The sequence below is a fragment of the Oratosquilla oratoria genome, chromosome 20 (genome assembly GCF_046742065.1).
Source record: "Oratosquilla oratoria isolate Oo_2021 chromosome 20, ASM4674206v1, whole genome shotgun sequence".
NCBI lineage: Eukaryota > Metazoa > Arthropoda > Malacostraca > Stomatopoda > Squillidae > Oratosquilla > Oratosquilla oratoria.
This window is the reverse complement of record NC_134796.1, coordinates 34,334,604-34,353,104: the sequence shown is the minus strand read 5'-3', so window position 1 is coordinate 34,353,104 and position 18,501 is coordinate 34,334,604. Positions and strand designations below refer to the sequence as shown.

General features: G+C 45.0%; 1 protein-coding gene across 1 annotated transcript in view; it reads right to left on the bottom strand.

Annotated features, from left to right (window-relative positions):
- Positions 1–10,044: 10,044 nt before the first annotated feature.
- Positions 10,045–18,501, bottom strand: part of LOC143036454 (uncharacterized) — a 108,125-nt gene continuing 99,668 nt past the window's right edge. Inside the window, exon 3 of the mRNA XM_076203831.1 lies at positions 10,045–14,398. Coding sequence (XP_076059946.1) covers positions 11,685–14,398 — 2,714 coding nt within the window. The 3' untranslated portion in view covers positions 10,045–11,684. The remainder of the gene's footprint in view (positions 14,399–18,501) is intronic.

Below are 18,501 nucleotides of genomic sequence, written 5' to 3'. Positions count from 1 at the left end.
TATTCTTCGTGGCCTGGACATCGATGTGCCTGCGAGGGCGGAACCCCCTGATTTACCACCATGGCGTATCCCCCTCCCCACTGTCACATTTACACCAACCTCGAAAGATGCCTATCCCCCCTACAGAAACAATTAGCTCTGAAGACTATTGCTGATATATCTACGTCTGTGCCCATGGCACACCACGTCTACGTAGATGGTTCTGTGCAAGCGGATGGAAGAGCAGCGTGTGCCATCTTCTCCCCAACCTTGGAGCCTCCTGTACCAGATAATTCATGGATTGGCCGCAGACTGCCCACCTCATCGAGCTCCACCTACTGTAAACTGAATGCAATCTTGGATGCTGTGACTCTCCTTATTCGACATCGTGTGAACGGGATAATTATTTGTGACTCCCAATCAGCCCTGCACGCCCTATCCTCGCTAAGACCTATCTGCAGCCGTGTTGTGAATGAAATCCTATGTCGACTTGCTGCTGCAAACGATGCATCTCTTACCATACCGTTTGTATGGATACCCTCCCACATTGGACTACATGGCAACGACACGGTGGATCGTATCGCTAAGGCGGCCTGTATAGCAGATGGACAAGTACGTGATGCCGAGCCCTCCCTCCGATGTCTACGAAACATCATCCACTCAGCTGGGTTTGACATGACGATGCGACGCAGAAATGCAGAGAAGGCCAACAGTGTGTCCATACAACATCATGATCACTTTCTCCACAGTCGCTACAAGTATCGCAAACGCGGGTTAATTGTGCGAAAACACAATGTAATTAGTGCTCGACTCAGGATGGGGTATCGGCCTTTGTGGCAGGTCGCCCACACTCTTGACATGCCACAGTACACCACCTGTAAACTATGCGACACCCCAAATGCTAACAACCTAGAGCACTATTGTCTTCAGTGCCCCACAGTAAGAGGTCTTCTACCAAGAGGTCAGACCTTGATTCAAATCTGCACGTTCTTGCTCGAGGCTGACAACCTTGACATAATACTTACCCGTTTTCCTCACTTCGGTGGTTATTGACTGTATTATTGGTTAAGTCGAGGAGCACTGCAGAAGAGTGAGGTCCTGGGTCGACTACACTTTTCTTCTGCTTCCACAGCTTGTTCAGCCTGGAGAGGGAGGGGGGAGGGCGTCGTTGTGTGATATTGGTTACGTCCTCCTGTGGTATTACACAGCCCATTCTGACAAATATTATTGCTGCTCATATCCATTACCGTTTGTATTCCATTAGAATGTTTATGCATCCATACTCAATCTATAAATTGTTTAATGTATCTTTTTCTCTCCCACCCCTTTGCGCTCCTCACATCGGTGACCTTCAGTGATACTGTCAACTATATATGTTCCTTACGTATGTCTATGTACACTGCCATTATGACTTTTGTTTATCGAATGATCGTGCCTGCTGTATTATTTGCTGAGTCGAGGAGCACCATAGGAGAATGAGGTCTTGAATCGACAGCATTCCTCTACTTCCTCAAGTTATTCAACCTGGGGGGGAAGGGGCGTCACGTGATGTCGAGTGCGTCCTCCCGTGATGTTACTCGGCACATTCTGTCTAGATTTGTTGCTTCCCACAACCATTATTATATGTATTCCAATTATATGTTTACGTACTCAGACTATACCAAAAGAAAGAAAAGGGAAGGGAGAAGGAAGGAAAAAGGGGAGGGGGAGAGAATTTTTTTTTTTTCTTCCTTTCTCTCTTATCTTTTGCGCCCCTCACATTGATGGCCTTAATGATATTGCGCACTATGTATGCCACTTAGGTCTGTGTATGCACACTACCATTATGTCCTATGTTTGTCAAATGTTTGTGATTGTACTGCGCTTGGTTGTGGGACTTATTGTCCTCACTTATTGTACTCAATGTTATGTTGCTATTACCGATATGACATTATTGAGGCTCTGACTCATATACACTGTACTACTATTGATTTTGTATCCATCTGATGCATTATATTAACATTTTGTACTTGTATACCCATGTACTGACTGACGCCTTGGCGTAATAAATTAATAAAATAAAAATAAAAATAATCTCTCTCTCTCTCTCTCTCTCTCTCTCTCTCTCTCTCTCTCTCTCTCTCTCTCTCTCTCTCTCTCTCTCTCTCTCTCTCTCTCTCTCTCTCTCTCACTCTCTCTATGATCTGCGAACTCCGTCAAGCGGAGGAAATCTCGAGCCAGATAACGATTAGGCTGAAAGCCTTACCACTGATCCGACCTTGTCTCAGCCTCGGGTGCTGGTGGTGATGCATACGCTGTGTTTACTAATGATTGTGGTTCTGGAGGCGAGAGGACTGAAATCAAGCTTCTTGGAAGTCCCACTTTTCCTTTCATTCCCTCGAACCTTGGACACGTGCCTATATCTCTGGGTCAGGCTTTTGCACAATTGTTATTAAGTTTACAGAATCATAGAAAACATTATTGAAACATCATAGAAAACCTGTTTGCTGAATAAACTTAAACATCCGTGGAATCCGAACGAGCGTTACAAAATTCTAGAAAGTCTGATGGAATGAAGATATTATGAGCGAAGAGTTTTAAAGGAATTTGCACATTTCTTGCGCAGTCTTGAAAAGCCTTGGAAATTATATATATATATATATGGAAATAAACTCATCTGCTGGGATTCGAACCCTCGCCTGAGCGGCTTGCGTCTTACAAGACGAAGATCGTACCATCACGCCATCCTGACCCTTCAAAACGAAACGACTTAGTTCACATATATATATATATATATATATATATATATATATATATATATATATATATACACACACATATATATATATATATATATGTATATATATATGTATATATACATATATATATATATGTGTGTGTGTGTGTGTGTGTGTGTGTGTGTGTGTGTGTGTGTGTGTGTGTGTGTGTGTGTGTGTGTGTGTGTGTGTGTGTGCGTGCGTGTGTGTGTGTGTGTGTGTGTGTGAAGATGAGATACAGCTCAAAGAAAGATCATGAAAGGAAAGCTTCAATAATATCAAGAACAATCTGGAAAATGGAGTTTTTGAAGTAAAAACAAAAATCTCAGTGACCAACGAAGATATCTGAGGATGTTTTGTTTCTTGAAGACTTGAATAGTATTCCATAATTTCTAAATATTCAAAGGATCCCTTGACGCTCTAGCTTTTATTTCTAAGGTGTCATCTTTTCTTGGGAGACAGAAATAATCTATCATTGTTATGAAAAAATAAATAAAAACAGAAATAAACAATGTGTAGTGTCACGATACTACCCCTAGCCAGGTGACACGATGACCCATCCGGGTGTCAAGATACCCATTCACCTAAATGACACCCCTCCAACTACCCTTATTCTTCTACTTCGCCATTTGTTCGAAGGAAGAAGCAGTCAGCCTTCTCCCCCTTCCTCACTTGGGTCGTTCCTCAGCAAAACAATAGTTTGGCAGTTCGGACTAAGCAACCGACCCCAGCCAATCAACTATATAAGCCAGGCATTCCCAAAACCTAGCAGACTCGCCTCTAGATAAGCTACCAGACCCTGCCTTCTCTGGACTGTAAGCATTATTGTTTGGACAAGGACGACTCGACGTTCCAGGTTTCAGTCTTATCCTTTATCAATCTACAACATATCTCATTCCTTCATTCCCCATTATTTCTGTATATATTATGAGCTAGGATTAAGATTATATTTTGGTTGGTTATTGTCCCTTTTTGATTATATTTTGTATTGAAATATTAAATGGTTAACACTGTTCTCCGTCTTTCGGCATACCAATAGTCTGATGCGTATTCATGACCTCATTCTAACTTTCTTGTGACTTGGGCATCCGTTATGCCCTTACAGTTAACAAGTATCTTTCCAGCCTGAGCCATAACAAGTGGAGACCTTGCCAGGATCTCCGTAATTGTTGAACGTAAATCATTACCTCCTCCCCCCCCCTTTTCATTAATCATCTTTCAGGACAGTGCCTTAACATTTCTTTTTCAGTATTAAATGCAATCATAAAAATCTAATACAGGTGAATAAGTCAGAAAATAACCAGCGATAATTAATTTTGTAGGTGTCGTTAAAAGTCTTGCGGGAATATCGACCCGTTTGATACACGCCGCAAAATTACTTACAATAAGCAGTACTAGCGGCCATATAGACTTTGTTCAATTTAAGTGTTCAGCCCACACTAATGAATTCTATCAGTGGTTAGGAATTGATAGTGTTTCTTTCCACTCCCCAGACTCGTTTTGTTCGTGTATCGTAAGTATCAACTATCGCTCAAGTATCGGAGTATTCATCCTCACCCAAGTCTCATTTCATTTCGTTCAAGTCTCTTTTAGCTTGATGTCTGTCTCAATCGAATACTCCATTCAAATATCCAAGTATCCATTCAAGTCTATATCAAGTATCGCTCGCTATCAAATAAATTCTATATAAACGAGTACTTTTCACACAAACAAAATCATAGGCTAGATTGATGGGTATAACGATAACCGGAATCAGAGGGGCTGTTTAAGTTATCGAAGGACTATTCTTATTCAAACCCATACTTCCAAGTCTATCAACAGCTAGTTAGGATTAGTTCACAAGCTTCAGCAAAAATGCCATTCAGTTTGGAAGAGTTTATGGACAATCCCTCGTATATAACATTACAGGGACAAGTTACAAAGGATGATTGGAAGGACATAGCAAGATATTATAACATAGACATTCAGTCCTACAGGACAAAAAAATTGTGATAAAGAAAATTATGGTGGAACAGCTGGTTCAATTAGGGATAATAGAGACCGTAGCCATAGACACACTGACTACCTCTACTTTAGCATTCCCTAAAGACCAGGATGGAAGAACGGCCAGGTGGTCTCTTAGCCCTGAACAGTTTCCTACCAGACAATCCCCGATAACCAAACCAGTAGACAATATGCAACTGGAACAATTAAGACTACAATATCAATACCAATTAGAAAATTCAAAATTAGAATTAGAAAGAGAAAGATTAGAAAAGGAAAGAGAATAAGAAAAAGAAAATGAAAGAGAAAGATTAGAATTGGAAAAAGATAAGGAAAGAGAAAGATTAGCAAAGGAAAGAGATCAAAATCAATTAGAAAATTCAAAACTAGAATGAGAAAGGAAAAGGAAAGAGAAAAATTAGCGTTGGAAAGAGAAAATTAGCATTAGAAATAGACATCAGAACTAAGGAAGTCACAATACAAGAGAAAAGCAAAGAAAGAGAATTGGACATTCAGGAGTAAGGAATATGACTTAATGTAGGTAATTTGTCTTCTCTGATCTCCACATTTTTACCCGAAGATATAGACGGCTACTTCAAAACCTTTGAGGCTATAGCTCTCAAACAGGTGTGGCCCAAAGATGACTGGCTTTCAATGCTAACTCCAAAATTAGCAGGAAAAGCTCTTTAGGTGTATAATGGTTTAGACAGACCCGACAATTATGATTTCGTCAAGAAACAGGTCCTACATGCGTATGCTCTACCCCCTGATGGTTATAGACAAAAATTTAGATCTTTAACGAAATTTCATGCCCAAACTTATATTGAATTTGCCTCAGAAAAAAAATTAGTGTAAAACAATTGCTAGAAGCCATAAATATAACTACCTATTCAGAATGGAAAAGTAAACTTTCCTTTCACCTTTTGAGATATGTAGAAGAGAGAAGGGAGAAAGACTTGATCCAGGCAGCGGAATTGGTAGACGCCCAAGCCTTAATGATAGAGTCGTGGGGAGGCGGAGCTCGCAGGCAAAGCCCCATTGTGAGACTCTCTTCTGGTTATCCCCCTGAAGGAGTGGGTGGTAGAGTGGGAAGTAACATAAATTATAATCGTGTTTCCCAGCCAGTACAGTGTAGTTATTGTAAAAAGACAGGTCACTCCATTCAAGAATGTCATCGTCCAGCTTGTAAAGCCTCAAATAAGCCAAATATAATAGTAGTACCTAATCTAAATATATTGCAGCATCTAATGTTCATAATCCTTTTACTTCTTTTGACCCATACATTTTTTAAGGAAGAGTATCCTTACATAAAGGTGGTCTTAATTACCCCATTACCATACTCAGGGATACAGGGGTAGCCCAGTCAATTCTCCTCTCTGATGTCATTCCTAATATCTCCAATGCATTTACAGGTGAAAAGGTTTTATTGTCTGATATTACAAGTCAAACTTCTTACCCACTAACAGAAGTTTACCTAGAATGTGCATTTCTTAATTCTCAAGTGCAAGTTGCAGTGTGTCACTGATCCTTACCTATTCATGGGACAAAGTTCCTGTTGGGAAACGATCTCACTGATACCCTAACCGTTCCCCCACCAAGAACAGTAGGTATACCTTTACCTTCAAGTCCCACCCTTGAATTGGATGAGAGTTGTCCATACCTGTTTTCTGCCTGTGCTGTAACTCGATCCCAAAGTAAGGTAACGTCTTCTTCTCCACCCTCAAATTCCTCACCTTTACTCAAGTCTCTGCCCACCTCTCCTCCGTTCTTTGGTAAGGGGGATTTAATCAATAAGTACCTAACCAAGTATGAACTCATCCAGGCTCAACAAAAAAATTTATACACTCTCCTACTTACTACACATAGCCGCAAACAAGGCAGACATAGACACCACCCCTAGCTTCTATTTTCAAGTTGGAATCTTGGTGAGAGTATAGGGACTATAAGCTACAGACCTGTGCAGAAAAACACCAAATTGTACTTCCTTGCTCAGTCAGAAGTAGTGTATTGAAATTAGCTCATGATGGTTCCGCAGGACATTTAAGAGCGAGGAAAACATACTTCAAGGTATGTGATTATTTTTTCTGTCCAGGAATGCAAATAGACATCGCTAACTTTATCGGGACCTGTCACGTCTACCAGACGGCGGGTAAGCCAAATAAAAATAAAAATAAAAATCCTAAAGCCCCACTTAACCCCTTTGCCATCAGTGAGGAAACCTTTGATATTTAGTAATAGATTGCGTGGGAACATTACCTAAATAAAAGAGGAGTAATGGATACATGTTAACTGTTTCAGCTCAATCCATCATTAAAACCCTACTGTCAATGCTTACATCTAAAGGAATCCCTCGACAAATTCAATCTGATCAAGGAACTAATTTTACCAGTTCTCTTTTCAACCAGGTCCTTACGGAGTTAGGGATAGAACATGTTACATCCTCCGCTTACCACCCACAATCTCAGGGATGTGTGGAAAGGTACCATCAGTCACTGAAAGCCATGCTGCGCAAATATTGCCTAGATACAGGATCTAGTTGGGACTCTAATCTCGATTGGATTCACTTCTCCATCAGAGAAGCTAACCATGAGGCCATAGGGTTCTCACCCTTTGAATTATTATACGGGCGATCCTTAAGAGGATCCTTGACCTTATTCAGAAAACAATGGTTCAAATCTAATCAGGAGAAAACGAATGTTCATACATGTATCCAGAGTTTAAGAAGTAAATTACATAAATTGAGAACTTTGTCCAAGGCCCGTTTTTCCCAGTTACAGAAAAGGAGTAATTTGGAGTATGATAGAACCTCCAATGGCCTTTCTCCCTATATCAACTAACCTTTTGCATAAGAAATTTTTTGGGCCATATAAGATCCTAGAGCAGCAAGAACCTTAAAATTACATAAATGAAACTCCTGATAAAAGGAAAAAAGCGGCTGGTACACATGAATATTATCAAACGTTACCTTTCCAGACCACCAGAGGAGGTTACCAGGAGCGTGCCCATATCTATTGTGAATCCTGTAACATTGCCGGAGAAGGACGAAGGCACCCCAACTACAGATTTTCCCTTGCCCAACAGTGCCTTCTCCAATAGAGAAACATTGTACCACCTGGATGAGTACCTCTCTGGGCTTCACCCAAGTCAAAAACTCAATTAATCAGTGTCATAAAACGGTTTCCAGAAATTAACCTGGACCACCCAGGCTTATGCAATGTTTTCCAACATAACATTTAGTTAAAAGATCCAAATCAAGTTCCCATTAGACAGCGTCCATAGCCCCTAAACCCCGAAAAGACTGAAGTCCTTAGAAAAAAAAGTCCAGTATCTCTTAGATAATGGTTTGGCAGAACCTAGCCATTCCCCTTCTGCTTCATCCTACATTTTAGTACCAAAGGTAGATAATTCATCCCGTATGTGTACGGACTATCGTAAGATAAATAATGTCACCGTCCGAGATGCATAACCCTTGCCCCTCATTGAATAGTTACTAGATATGATAGGTGATGCCCCCTTTTTATCAACCATAATTATGTTAAAAGGCTACTATCAAGTAGCCTTAACCCAAGAAGTGAAAACCATCTCTGCCTTCGTAACCCCTTTTGGTCTGTACCAATACCGAGCGATGGCGTTTGGACTTACTAATACCCCTGCTACCTTCCAGAGGTTAATTAATGTCATCATCCAAGGTCTATCTGGAGTGGGAGCATATCTCGACGATGTGGTGGTGGTAGTTGACAACTGGGAAGACCACTTGGCCCGACTAGATGGTATATTCCATCGTCTGAAGGAGGCGGGATTGGTGATCAACTTACAGAAGTCTTTTTTTGCTCGAGGGATGTTCCTTGGGATGGCCGAATATTATCGCCGCTTTTGCAAAAACTTCTCCACCGTTGTGGCTCCTCATACCGACCTGACCAGCTCCACCAAACCCTTCCAGTGGTCCCCATCCTGCCAGACATCTTTCGATAACATCAAATCATTCCTGACTTCCGAACCGGTGCTCAAGACTCCTAACTACAACCTACCATTCCACCTGCAAATAGATGCCAGTGGAGTTGGAGTGGGGGCAGTGTTGCTACAACCTGATCCTACCTCCACCATTCTCCATCCTGTGACCTTCTCAGCGAAGCTCAACAAGCATCAAGAGAGTTATTCCACCATAGAGAAGGAAGCCCTATCCCTCGTCCTGGCAGTCAAGAAGTTCCGGTGTTACCTCCAATCATCAGCAGCGCCCATCAAGATATTCACTGACCATAATCCTCTCGCTTTCATTCAGAAAGCCAAGCTGCAGAATCAGAAGATTCTTCGTTGGGCTCTAACCTTACAAGAGTATCATCTAGATATCCACCATATAAAAGGGCCCGACATCATTGCAGATACCTTCTTCCGTGCTCCAGTCAGCTAACCTCCTTCGTGTTCCCCTTCGGAGGTCTTCGGTGGGGGTGTCACGATACTACCCCTAGCCAGGTGACACGATACCCCATCCGGGTGTCAAGATACCCATTCACCTAAATGACACCCTTCCAACTACCCTTATCCTTCTACTTTGCCTTTTGTTCGAAGGAACAAGCAGTCAGCCTTCTCCCCCTTCCCCACTTGGGCCGTTCCTCAGCAAAACGATAGTTTGGCAGTTCGGCCTAAACAACCGTCCTCAGCTAATCACCGACCAAGACGTCAGCCTAGATAAACTATATAAGCCAGGTATTCCCAAAACTCAGCAGACTCGCCTCTAGCTAAGCTACCAGCCCCTGCCTCCGCTGGATTGTAAGCATTATTGCTTGGACTAGGACGACTCGACGTTCCAGGTTTCAGTCTTTTCCTTTATCAATCTACTACATATCTCATTCCCTCATTCCCCCGTGATTTCTGTATATATTATGTGTTCCCTCATTCTCCATTATTTCTGTATATATTTTGGTCGGTTATTGTCCCTGTTTGATTATAATTTGTACTAAAATATTTAATGGTAAACACTGTCCTCCGTCTTTCGGCATGCCAATAGTCTGATGGTTTTCATGACCCCATTCTAACTTTGTTGTTACTTGGGCATTCGGTATGCCCTTACAGTTAACAAATATCTTTCCAACCTGAGCCATAACAGTAGGAAAAGCTTTCGAACTGTAGGTTAAGTTAAAACTCATTTTGTAATCATCAGCTTTATTACTTAGATACTGTATAATTTTTATCATAAGTTTAGAAATTGAATAATGCTAACTATATTTACATATATGTACAAAATACGTTACTGTTAGTAAAATATTCAGTATTATAATTAATCTATAGTTTCAATTGGACGGAACAATATGTTTATGTTTGTACATACACACACACACACACACACACATATATATATATATATATATATATATATATATATATATATATATATATATACAGGTATATGCAATATATGTATATGGAAGACCTGAATATAAGTACTGTCAGTGTCTTACAATCTAATGGGAATTTCCTTCAATTGATCATGCCTTCAATCATTGGATATATTTACTTTTCATTAAGTCAGGTCACTGTCCATTACCGTACATTTGTCAACAAAAGTTAGATTTAACTTTCCTTCAAAAATAAAAAGGACTAACAAATGTATTCCATGTATTTTACATCTTATTTTCTAATTCTGCAGGACTTTTATGTTGCAGTCAAAGGACACGGATGAATTAATGTGCACAATGCATTTACCTTCCTCACCTTGAAAAGTCTTAGATTTTGTGCATGGCTGGAGTGGAACCCTAATGTTCCTAATAATTTGAATTGCTACAGAACGCCCTCAGCTGCGTTTCGGTACACAATTGTTGGGAGTGTGGGAAGAACAGGTGAAAAATCATAATAGTAAATAGAAAAAAAAGTTTACGACTGAGGATTTGTCATGTTTAAAAAGTAGGTGATTCTTCCCATGAAAGACGAACTAAGTGCGACGCAGCTTCCAAAAGAAAATAAGATTATGAAAAAGACATAACAGAGCAGGAGTTCCCAACCTTATTCCTCCTTTTTTCGATCTTCTCTAGTAATTCCAATTTCCTTACGCGCCTTGCAACTATTTCTTTAGCTGCTTTAACGCATTGCCACTGTTTACTAAAGTTTATAATGGAAAAGCATACGACAGGAGACCTTTTGGTCCAAAACTAGGTTGAATGATACTTTCCAAGTCTGAATCCCTCCAAGGGGGCCCAATGCTAAATGATGATGAAGGGCCCCCAGATGAGAATAAGGATTCTTGTTGCTGCAGTGACGGGAGGAAAACAAAGAGAAAAAATAGGAAAAGGGACCTTGAGAATGAAGCCACTATGAGATGTTCTAATAGGGAAATGTTGAAGAGAACCACTTCCTCGTCTCTATAATGATGAGATGGAGGGATTGGCTGAGGGGTTCTAATTGTTCATGGTGTATGTGAGTGCCCTGAGTAGGTGCATTCCTTTACTGGTTACTGCACCTATAAAGGGGAAGAGTCTCTTGGTATATATATAGAATAGATGTAGTTCTCTGACTAAGCCACCCCTCTTCCTCCTCTTCCCATTTTTTAAAGGGGGAAAAAGCCTTTGGTGTAATATCTCCAAGAGTATATGCTTCCTGAGTTGTTCTCTCTCACCTACTTTGCCAGGGCAGCAGCACCAGGTGATCTGAGGATGAGGTGGTGAAGAGAATCTTAAGTCTGAGGTCGTAATTGCGGGGATGGGTGAGGTCTCACTTGTGGGGGGAATCTCAAGGCTGAGGTCGCACACAAACGAGTGGGGGGAAGTCCCAAGTCTGAGGTCGCACTCATGGGACGCAAGGTGAAGGTTAGTAGCGCGGGTTAGCGGCCGAACGTCCAGCACTCGACGAAGGCAGAAGAGGACAAGAAGCCGAAGCAACGACGCGAGGACATTCTCTCCGTCCGTCCGAGATGAGGAATGGGCGGGTGGGTGAGTGGGTGGAGGACGGAATGCGTGGGCATGGGCGTGAGGGACATTAGCCCAACTGGAAAGGAGAACCCTGGAAGGGAGAACCCGGGAAGGGGAAACCCGGGAAGGGCGGCAAGGTCGGCTGGACAGTGACGACCGTCGTCGAGTAGGTTGTGATCGTCGTGTCTACGACTTCAGTACTGCTGATCGTGGTCGAGATGGGTCGAGCGTTGAAGATGACCCTGAGGACCTGGGTGTTGGTAGTGGTTACCATCGTCGTGATGGTGACGGGGACGGTGCTGATGCTCGTCTGCTGCTGTGCCAGATGCAGGCCTCCGAAGGCGTAGGGGTTGACGTAGCGGAGGTAAGCCAGCTGCTGAAGCTGCTCCGGGCTGAGGGCGGGCGTTGCCAAGGCGGCGTCATCAGAGGAAGAGGGGTTTTGCTGTTGAGTTCCACTCAGCTGAGGAGGACCGCTTCCCTTGGCGGTTTGGCGGTTCTTGAGTGCCGCTGCCAGCTCCGGGTGCATCTGCTGCTCGAAAGCCTCTGGGTTGAACTGTCCGGCGACCAGGGCGGCGAGGTTCGGATCCTGGAAGGGGAAGCCAGGAGGCGGCTGCACGCGCTGCTCGAGCGTCGTGTCGATCAGCTCCCCGTTCTCGTCGTACTCGACCTCGCCTGGGAGAAGAGCGGCCTCGTTCTCGGTGCCCTCGGCCAGAAGCTGCCCGTTGTATTCGTTCAAGGAGTTTTCGGGAATGAAGGAGAAGGCCTCCACAGGCGGGACTGTCTTGATGGCCGTCACGACCCGGGCGATGTGGTACGACTGGGTAAGGGTGTAGAAGGACGTCTCTCCCACGCGAACAACCGGGAGCACCGACGTCTTCATCATGATCTCGCTGGTGCTAAACGTCTCCGTTACTGTCTCCAAAAGAGCCGCCAGGTCGTTCTCTCCCAAGTCGATGGGAGGGAGCGTGGTGACGGTGCTGGGAGTGTCGAGGATATTCTCGAAAGGAGGTTCCTCGTAGAGCTCGTCCTTGAGGTCCAAGGAAGGAGCCGTGGTTGGTTCGACAGCGTGGGTGAAGGTTCTGGTGAAGGTGACGAAACGGGTGTGTTTGTTGATGCCCGCGCGGAAGGTGTGGAGGCGCCTTATGGTCGCGAGTTCATAGAGAACATCCGTGGCCGCGGGGTCAGTGCTCGTTTCGATGTTGATGGTCTCCTCGCCTCCGTTCTCGAGGTTGAGTCCTTCGGTAGGCGTCGGCTGAAGAAGAGAGTCGTCGACGTATTCATCCGTGGTGTCTTCGTATTCGTAGGGTCTCTCTACTTCGGGGCGGCGGATGGCACCGACCCTGGGCTTTGGGGAACCTGAGAGCCTCCAGCGGTTCGTGTGACGGTAGGGCTTAGTAGGGCGGGAAGGATGGAAGGTGGTGGGACGAACTCCAAGACGACGTGTGGCGCTCGGGCGGTGGCGGTAACGAGGTCTCTTTGAGTTTGACTTCTCGCTTCTCTGAGTGACCGTGGGCGTGGGTCGGACGACCGATGACTTGAACCTGAAGGAGGGACTGAGCTCGGTCCCCGATCTCTGGAGGTCATCCTCGACTTTTTCGTCAAGGAAGGGGTCGACGGTGGCCCGCCCTTGCTGGCGGCGAGAGGCAAGGAGACCTCTGTTGCTTCCACGTCGCTTGGCGAGGACCAGATCTGGGTTTACATGTGAGGATTCGATGGCCTCCGGGGAGGTCTCCTTGTCGCCCTCGGAGGAGGAGAAGAGGGTCTCAACTGGGAGAGCGGTGGCTGTGGCTGTAGCCGTGGCTCCACTGCCGTGGTTGATGAACTGCGTTGCAGAGCCCTTGATAACAGATTTCACGGTCTCGTAGTCCGCCTGCTTGATCGGCTCAGCGGACGGCGTGACCTTGAAGATACGAGCCGTGCTTCGGAGGATCTGGGCATATTTGCCGTCGATGTAGGTGCCCAGAACACTCGTCTCGTGTTCGGTGGTTAGACCATCAGAGACCATTATCCCTTCTAGTTTGGTCACTAGACCCGTTGGGAAACTTTCACCGCCCGCGGAGCTGTAGATGGTCTTGAGAGAGGCCGTCGGCTCAACGTCAATAAGAGAGAAGGACTCTTCGGCTCGAGGAGCCGGTTCGGTGGAAAGAAAGTCGTAGTATTCGTTCTCGCCGACTCCGTTGTCCAGCCTGGTGCTGAAGGGGCCGATGACGCTGAGAGATCCGAAGGTTTGACTGGCGCTGACGACGACCTCAGAAGGCGTTGAGGGTGGGCTGAAAGATGCTGTGAGCCGGGGGGCGAGGGTTCCGGTCCCTTCGACGGTGATGGGAACGAGGGTGGAGCCACCCTTGCGTGGGGGCGGCGACTTCCTGCGGTTCGAGAAATAGATGGGATCCGGGCGGTGCCTTGGGCCCTCGCTGGAAGGCCGCTTGAAGGCCGGACGCTTCAGCTCCTTCCCGGGGAAGAAGGCCGGCGGGGAATCTCCCTTGCTGTCCTCCTTCGCCTCGGCGAACACCTCGGTGACCCTGTGCCTCTTGGAGAAGAGGTTCTCGATGGCTAGCGTAGCAGAGGGCTCGAAGAAGGACGAGGATGACTCCAGTGCCACCGGGGAGACGAGGGTTGGCACCTTGGAGGAGAGCGGGGACTCGGGGGCGGCCGTGGCCAGGACGGGGGCGATGGTGGGCGTGGGAGACGGCGTGCGGGAGCGGAGCTTGGAGCGCGGGAAGGGACGGATTGTCCTCGAGGGGAGCGTTGGATCGCGGCTCTTGCTCGGCCTCGCCGAAGCTGGAAGAAGAGGAGGAGTTAGAGACAAACCTCAAACCAAAATTATGTTGTCCAACAGTCTACTCATTATGATAAGCTCATGGATTTTATATATATATATATATATATATATATATATATATATATATATATATATGTATATATATATATATATATATATTTGTGTGTGTGTGTGTGTGTGTGTGTGTGTGTGTGTGTGTGTGTGTGTGTGTGTGTGTGTGTGTGTGTGTGTGTGTGTGTGTGTGTGTGTGTGTGCGTGCGTGCGTGCGTGTGTGCGTGTGTGTGTGTGTGTGTGTGTGTGTGTGTGTGTGTGTGTGTGCGTGCGTGTGCGTGTGTGTGTGTGTGTGTGTGTGTGTGTGTGTGTGTGTGTGTGTGTGTGTGTGTGTGTGTGTGTGTGTGTGTGTGTGTGTGTGTGTGTGTGTGTGTGTGTGTGTGTGTGTGTGGACTCGCTTATGTTTTTAAAAATTATTACATTTCACAAACAATGAAGATACTTCTGTTGTTATTGTTTTTTATATTGGTATGCAAACATGATGGGAAAAAACTAGGGGTAATAAAGAAACCCTGATTGCAAATATAATCAAGAAGCATATTACATCCTATGGGACTCGGTCTTGGTTGGCGAGTGTTCTATGATGGCCGAGAAATCTCGAAAAACAGACATTTTCATTAATGACACAACAAATTTATGTAAACCCATTTAACCTGGCTTTCCATACTTCCATTTTTTGCCAGGGTAGAAGTGTTTCGTAAAAGTACCACCACTATCAGGCTCACCGGGGGTCACCTCCTGGCTGAATAGAATCCCTTTGCAGCAAACAACACAAGATATGCAGGGTCTATTACCTGGTTTAAGGAGCAAGGCCTTACTCGTGGTACAGAATAGTATTTTGATAATGATCTGTCCCTCTTTCCTTTCATTCAAACAGGTGACTAAACACTAACGTGTTCGGAAACTTATTATAAAACATGCGTCTCTGAATCCTCTATGTATGGTGATTCATTTGATAAATCTTTGAACATTGGTCATCACTTCAGCCCTATTGCATGAACAACAATTTCTACCCTGAAGAAGGCTTTACCCAGCTTCATGGTGAACCCTCGACAGAAGAATGATTCGAATACGTGATGGGGTGATCTAATAGAGGTATTCAAATGGGTCAAGGGCTTTAACAAGGGTGATTTATGCAAGGTTACCACATTAAGACATTATGGTAGGCCTCGTAGCAATGAATTTCAACTGGACAAATTTAGGTTTAAGAAAGAAATAGGCAAGAACTGGTTTAACAATAGAGTGGTTAACGAGTGTAATACACTTAGTAACCATGTAATGGAAGCTGAAACAATTAGTTGCTTTAGGAGAAGATTAGATAATTCTATGGATAGGAATGAAAGGTGGTAAGGGGCATGGAACTGCCTAGTGTAGGCCTTATGGTCTCTTGCAGTCTCCTCCATTCTTATGTTCTTATGTTCTCTATTCTCAGTGTTTCGTCATGCCATAGGCATCCTGTCTCCGTACTGCGAACTTTAAGGTCGTCACGTTTATTCAGAATCCACGATGAAGCACTTCTTTGACACTTGCCCCCTGAGAGACTTTCCCTTCTGATTCCCGACAGCCGATCGCGCGCGTAATGCCACACGAGACACGCTCGCTCACTGTCTCTTGGATGCCGGAGTGGGTGGAGGGTGAGGAGCCTACGCCAGCAGACGATGGGTAGTTCCGGCTGAAGCCGTCACCTTTGCCCTATGCGCCCGAGGGACTGTTGAGGGGCAAGTAACTAACGGTCACCGCTGGGAATCTGAGAGGAATGCGGGATTCGAACCCACAACTAAGCGAATGCGAGACAAGTACGCTTCCGGTGCGGGTGGGCGGTCCTGGAATTTCCTGTTGCCTTTCCCAGGACAAGCTTCCGGTTGCCTCCCATCTCTTTCCAGGGACAACAAGAGATCCTTGAATGTCATTTCAGCCATCATATATTATATACACACGCTGGTGAGCTGGTGGTGCCATCGGAAGCGTGTTGGTCTCATATTCGCTTAACTGAAGGTTTGAATCCCGCACTTCTCTCCGACTTCCTGCACTGACTGTTACTTACCTGCCCCCTGACCCGAACAGTTCCGAAAGCGCATAATAGGGCAAAGGTGACGGCCTTGACCGCAGCTACTCAGCGCCTCCTGGCGTAGGTTCTTCACTTGCCACCTTCCTATCGTAGGTATGACTAAGTAACTACTGGGACAACAACTCTCCTCCTCTACTCTTAGTCTGCTCTTTCATGGTGTCGTTTTGCACAAATTTGGGTTTAAGAAGGAAATAGGCAACAACTGGTTTACCAGCAGAGTGATTAACGAATGGAATAGACTTAGTAACCATGTAGTAGTGAGCGCTGAAAATATGAATTGTTTTAAGAGAAGTTTAGATAACTTTATGAATAAGGACAATAGGTGGTAATGGACATGGAACTGCCCAGTGTAGGCCTTATGATCTCTTGCAGTCTCTTCCATTCTTACGTTCTATGTTCTGTGCTTCCTCAGAGGGTGTGTTCTCTACTTCCAACATCCTAGATGCTCAAGAACACGACGGAAGAAGAATTGACAGCATATGACGAGGCCGTCACCTTTGGGTGGGTACCTCACGGGATTCGAGAGTCGCCCCCCAAAGCACCGAACCCAGTCACCGCCCTCCGCCGTGACGAATCAAGCCATCGCACCACCAAAAGCTCATCGCTTTGCTCCTGACACCGTTAACACGCTGGGCTTTCGTTCCACCGAATGGAATCGCGCGTGCAGCCGCGCTGAAGGACGTCGGGTTGCAGCGGCTCCCAGGACATAACCTTTCCTCTTTTATCTTCAAGGATCGAACCATCACCCCCACCCCCACCTCCACGCTCCTCCCACCTCCCACTGCCTTCGACCTCCAACGCGTGCCCTCCGATCACCTCCCCTTTTTTGCGGAGGCTCCACCCTTCTTCCTGTCGACTATTCTATCCTTCCCTCCGACAACATCAACAACACATTTTACTCCATGTCCTCAGCTCCTCCTACACTCCCTTCTTAGACAATATCAGACGTGCAAGTCGATGCCAGTAGATGTATGACCTTGTCCAGCGTGTTTCATGTCGATTTTTCCGGAACAAAACAAATATGTTGAGTGATATGCAAGATCAAAAGAAGTAAAATTCTCTTTAACCCTTTTGCATATATATATATATATATATATATATATATATATATATATATATTTTTTTTTTTTTTTTTTTTTTCCAAGTACCTGGGACATTACCGTACTTGTCCTGAAGGCTAAAGGCAAACATGATTCGTCACCACCCTTATGGGTTTTAGTTTTGCCAGACCATTTTATTCATTATTGAAATAGATAAGCGCTATCACAAGGTAATATTCTCCTTTGCTCGCCTGGTATTGTGTACAGGCTTTTAGAATTCTTTTGAATTAAAAGGAAGGGGGAGGGAGAGGAGAAGGGGAAGGGGGAGGGGAAGGGAGGGGAGGGGAAGGAGGAGGGGAAGAGGAAGGGGAGGGCCCGCTACAAGAGGAGGAGGAGGAGGAGGAGGAGGAGGAGGAGGAGGAGGAGGAGGAGGAGGAGGAGGAGGAGGAGGAGGAGGCTACAAGAGGAGGAGGAGGAGGAGGAGGAGGAGGAGGGGAAGAAGGATGTAGTTCAAGGGTGAAGGCAGGGAGGGAGAGGGTTGCCGCATAAAGAAGGAATAAGAAAAGAGGATATAAACATCAATAAATTCTTAATGCGTTGTCAATACAGACATGTCCGCTTCTGTTCCCTCTTTTGGCATTTCCTTTCAGGATTTTTCTTCCCCCAAACCTCTCTGAGCTCCTTACCTTAAACTTAAAAAAAATCGCTCTTAAGACAGATATAACGGAAGAGCTGAAAACCCTCTCCTTTCTAAAAAAAAAAATATATATATATATAGTAAAAATGAGTGTCCCCCACGTCTTCTCACTCTCCTCCTCCTCCTCCTCCTCCTCCTCTCTTTCCTTTCCTATTTCCCTCTCCCCTAAACCCATTCTATCCTCCTTACCTTAAGCCTATAAAACATCACTCCCTAAACCCCTTTCCACCCCTTAAACCCTAGGAG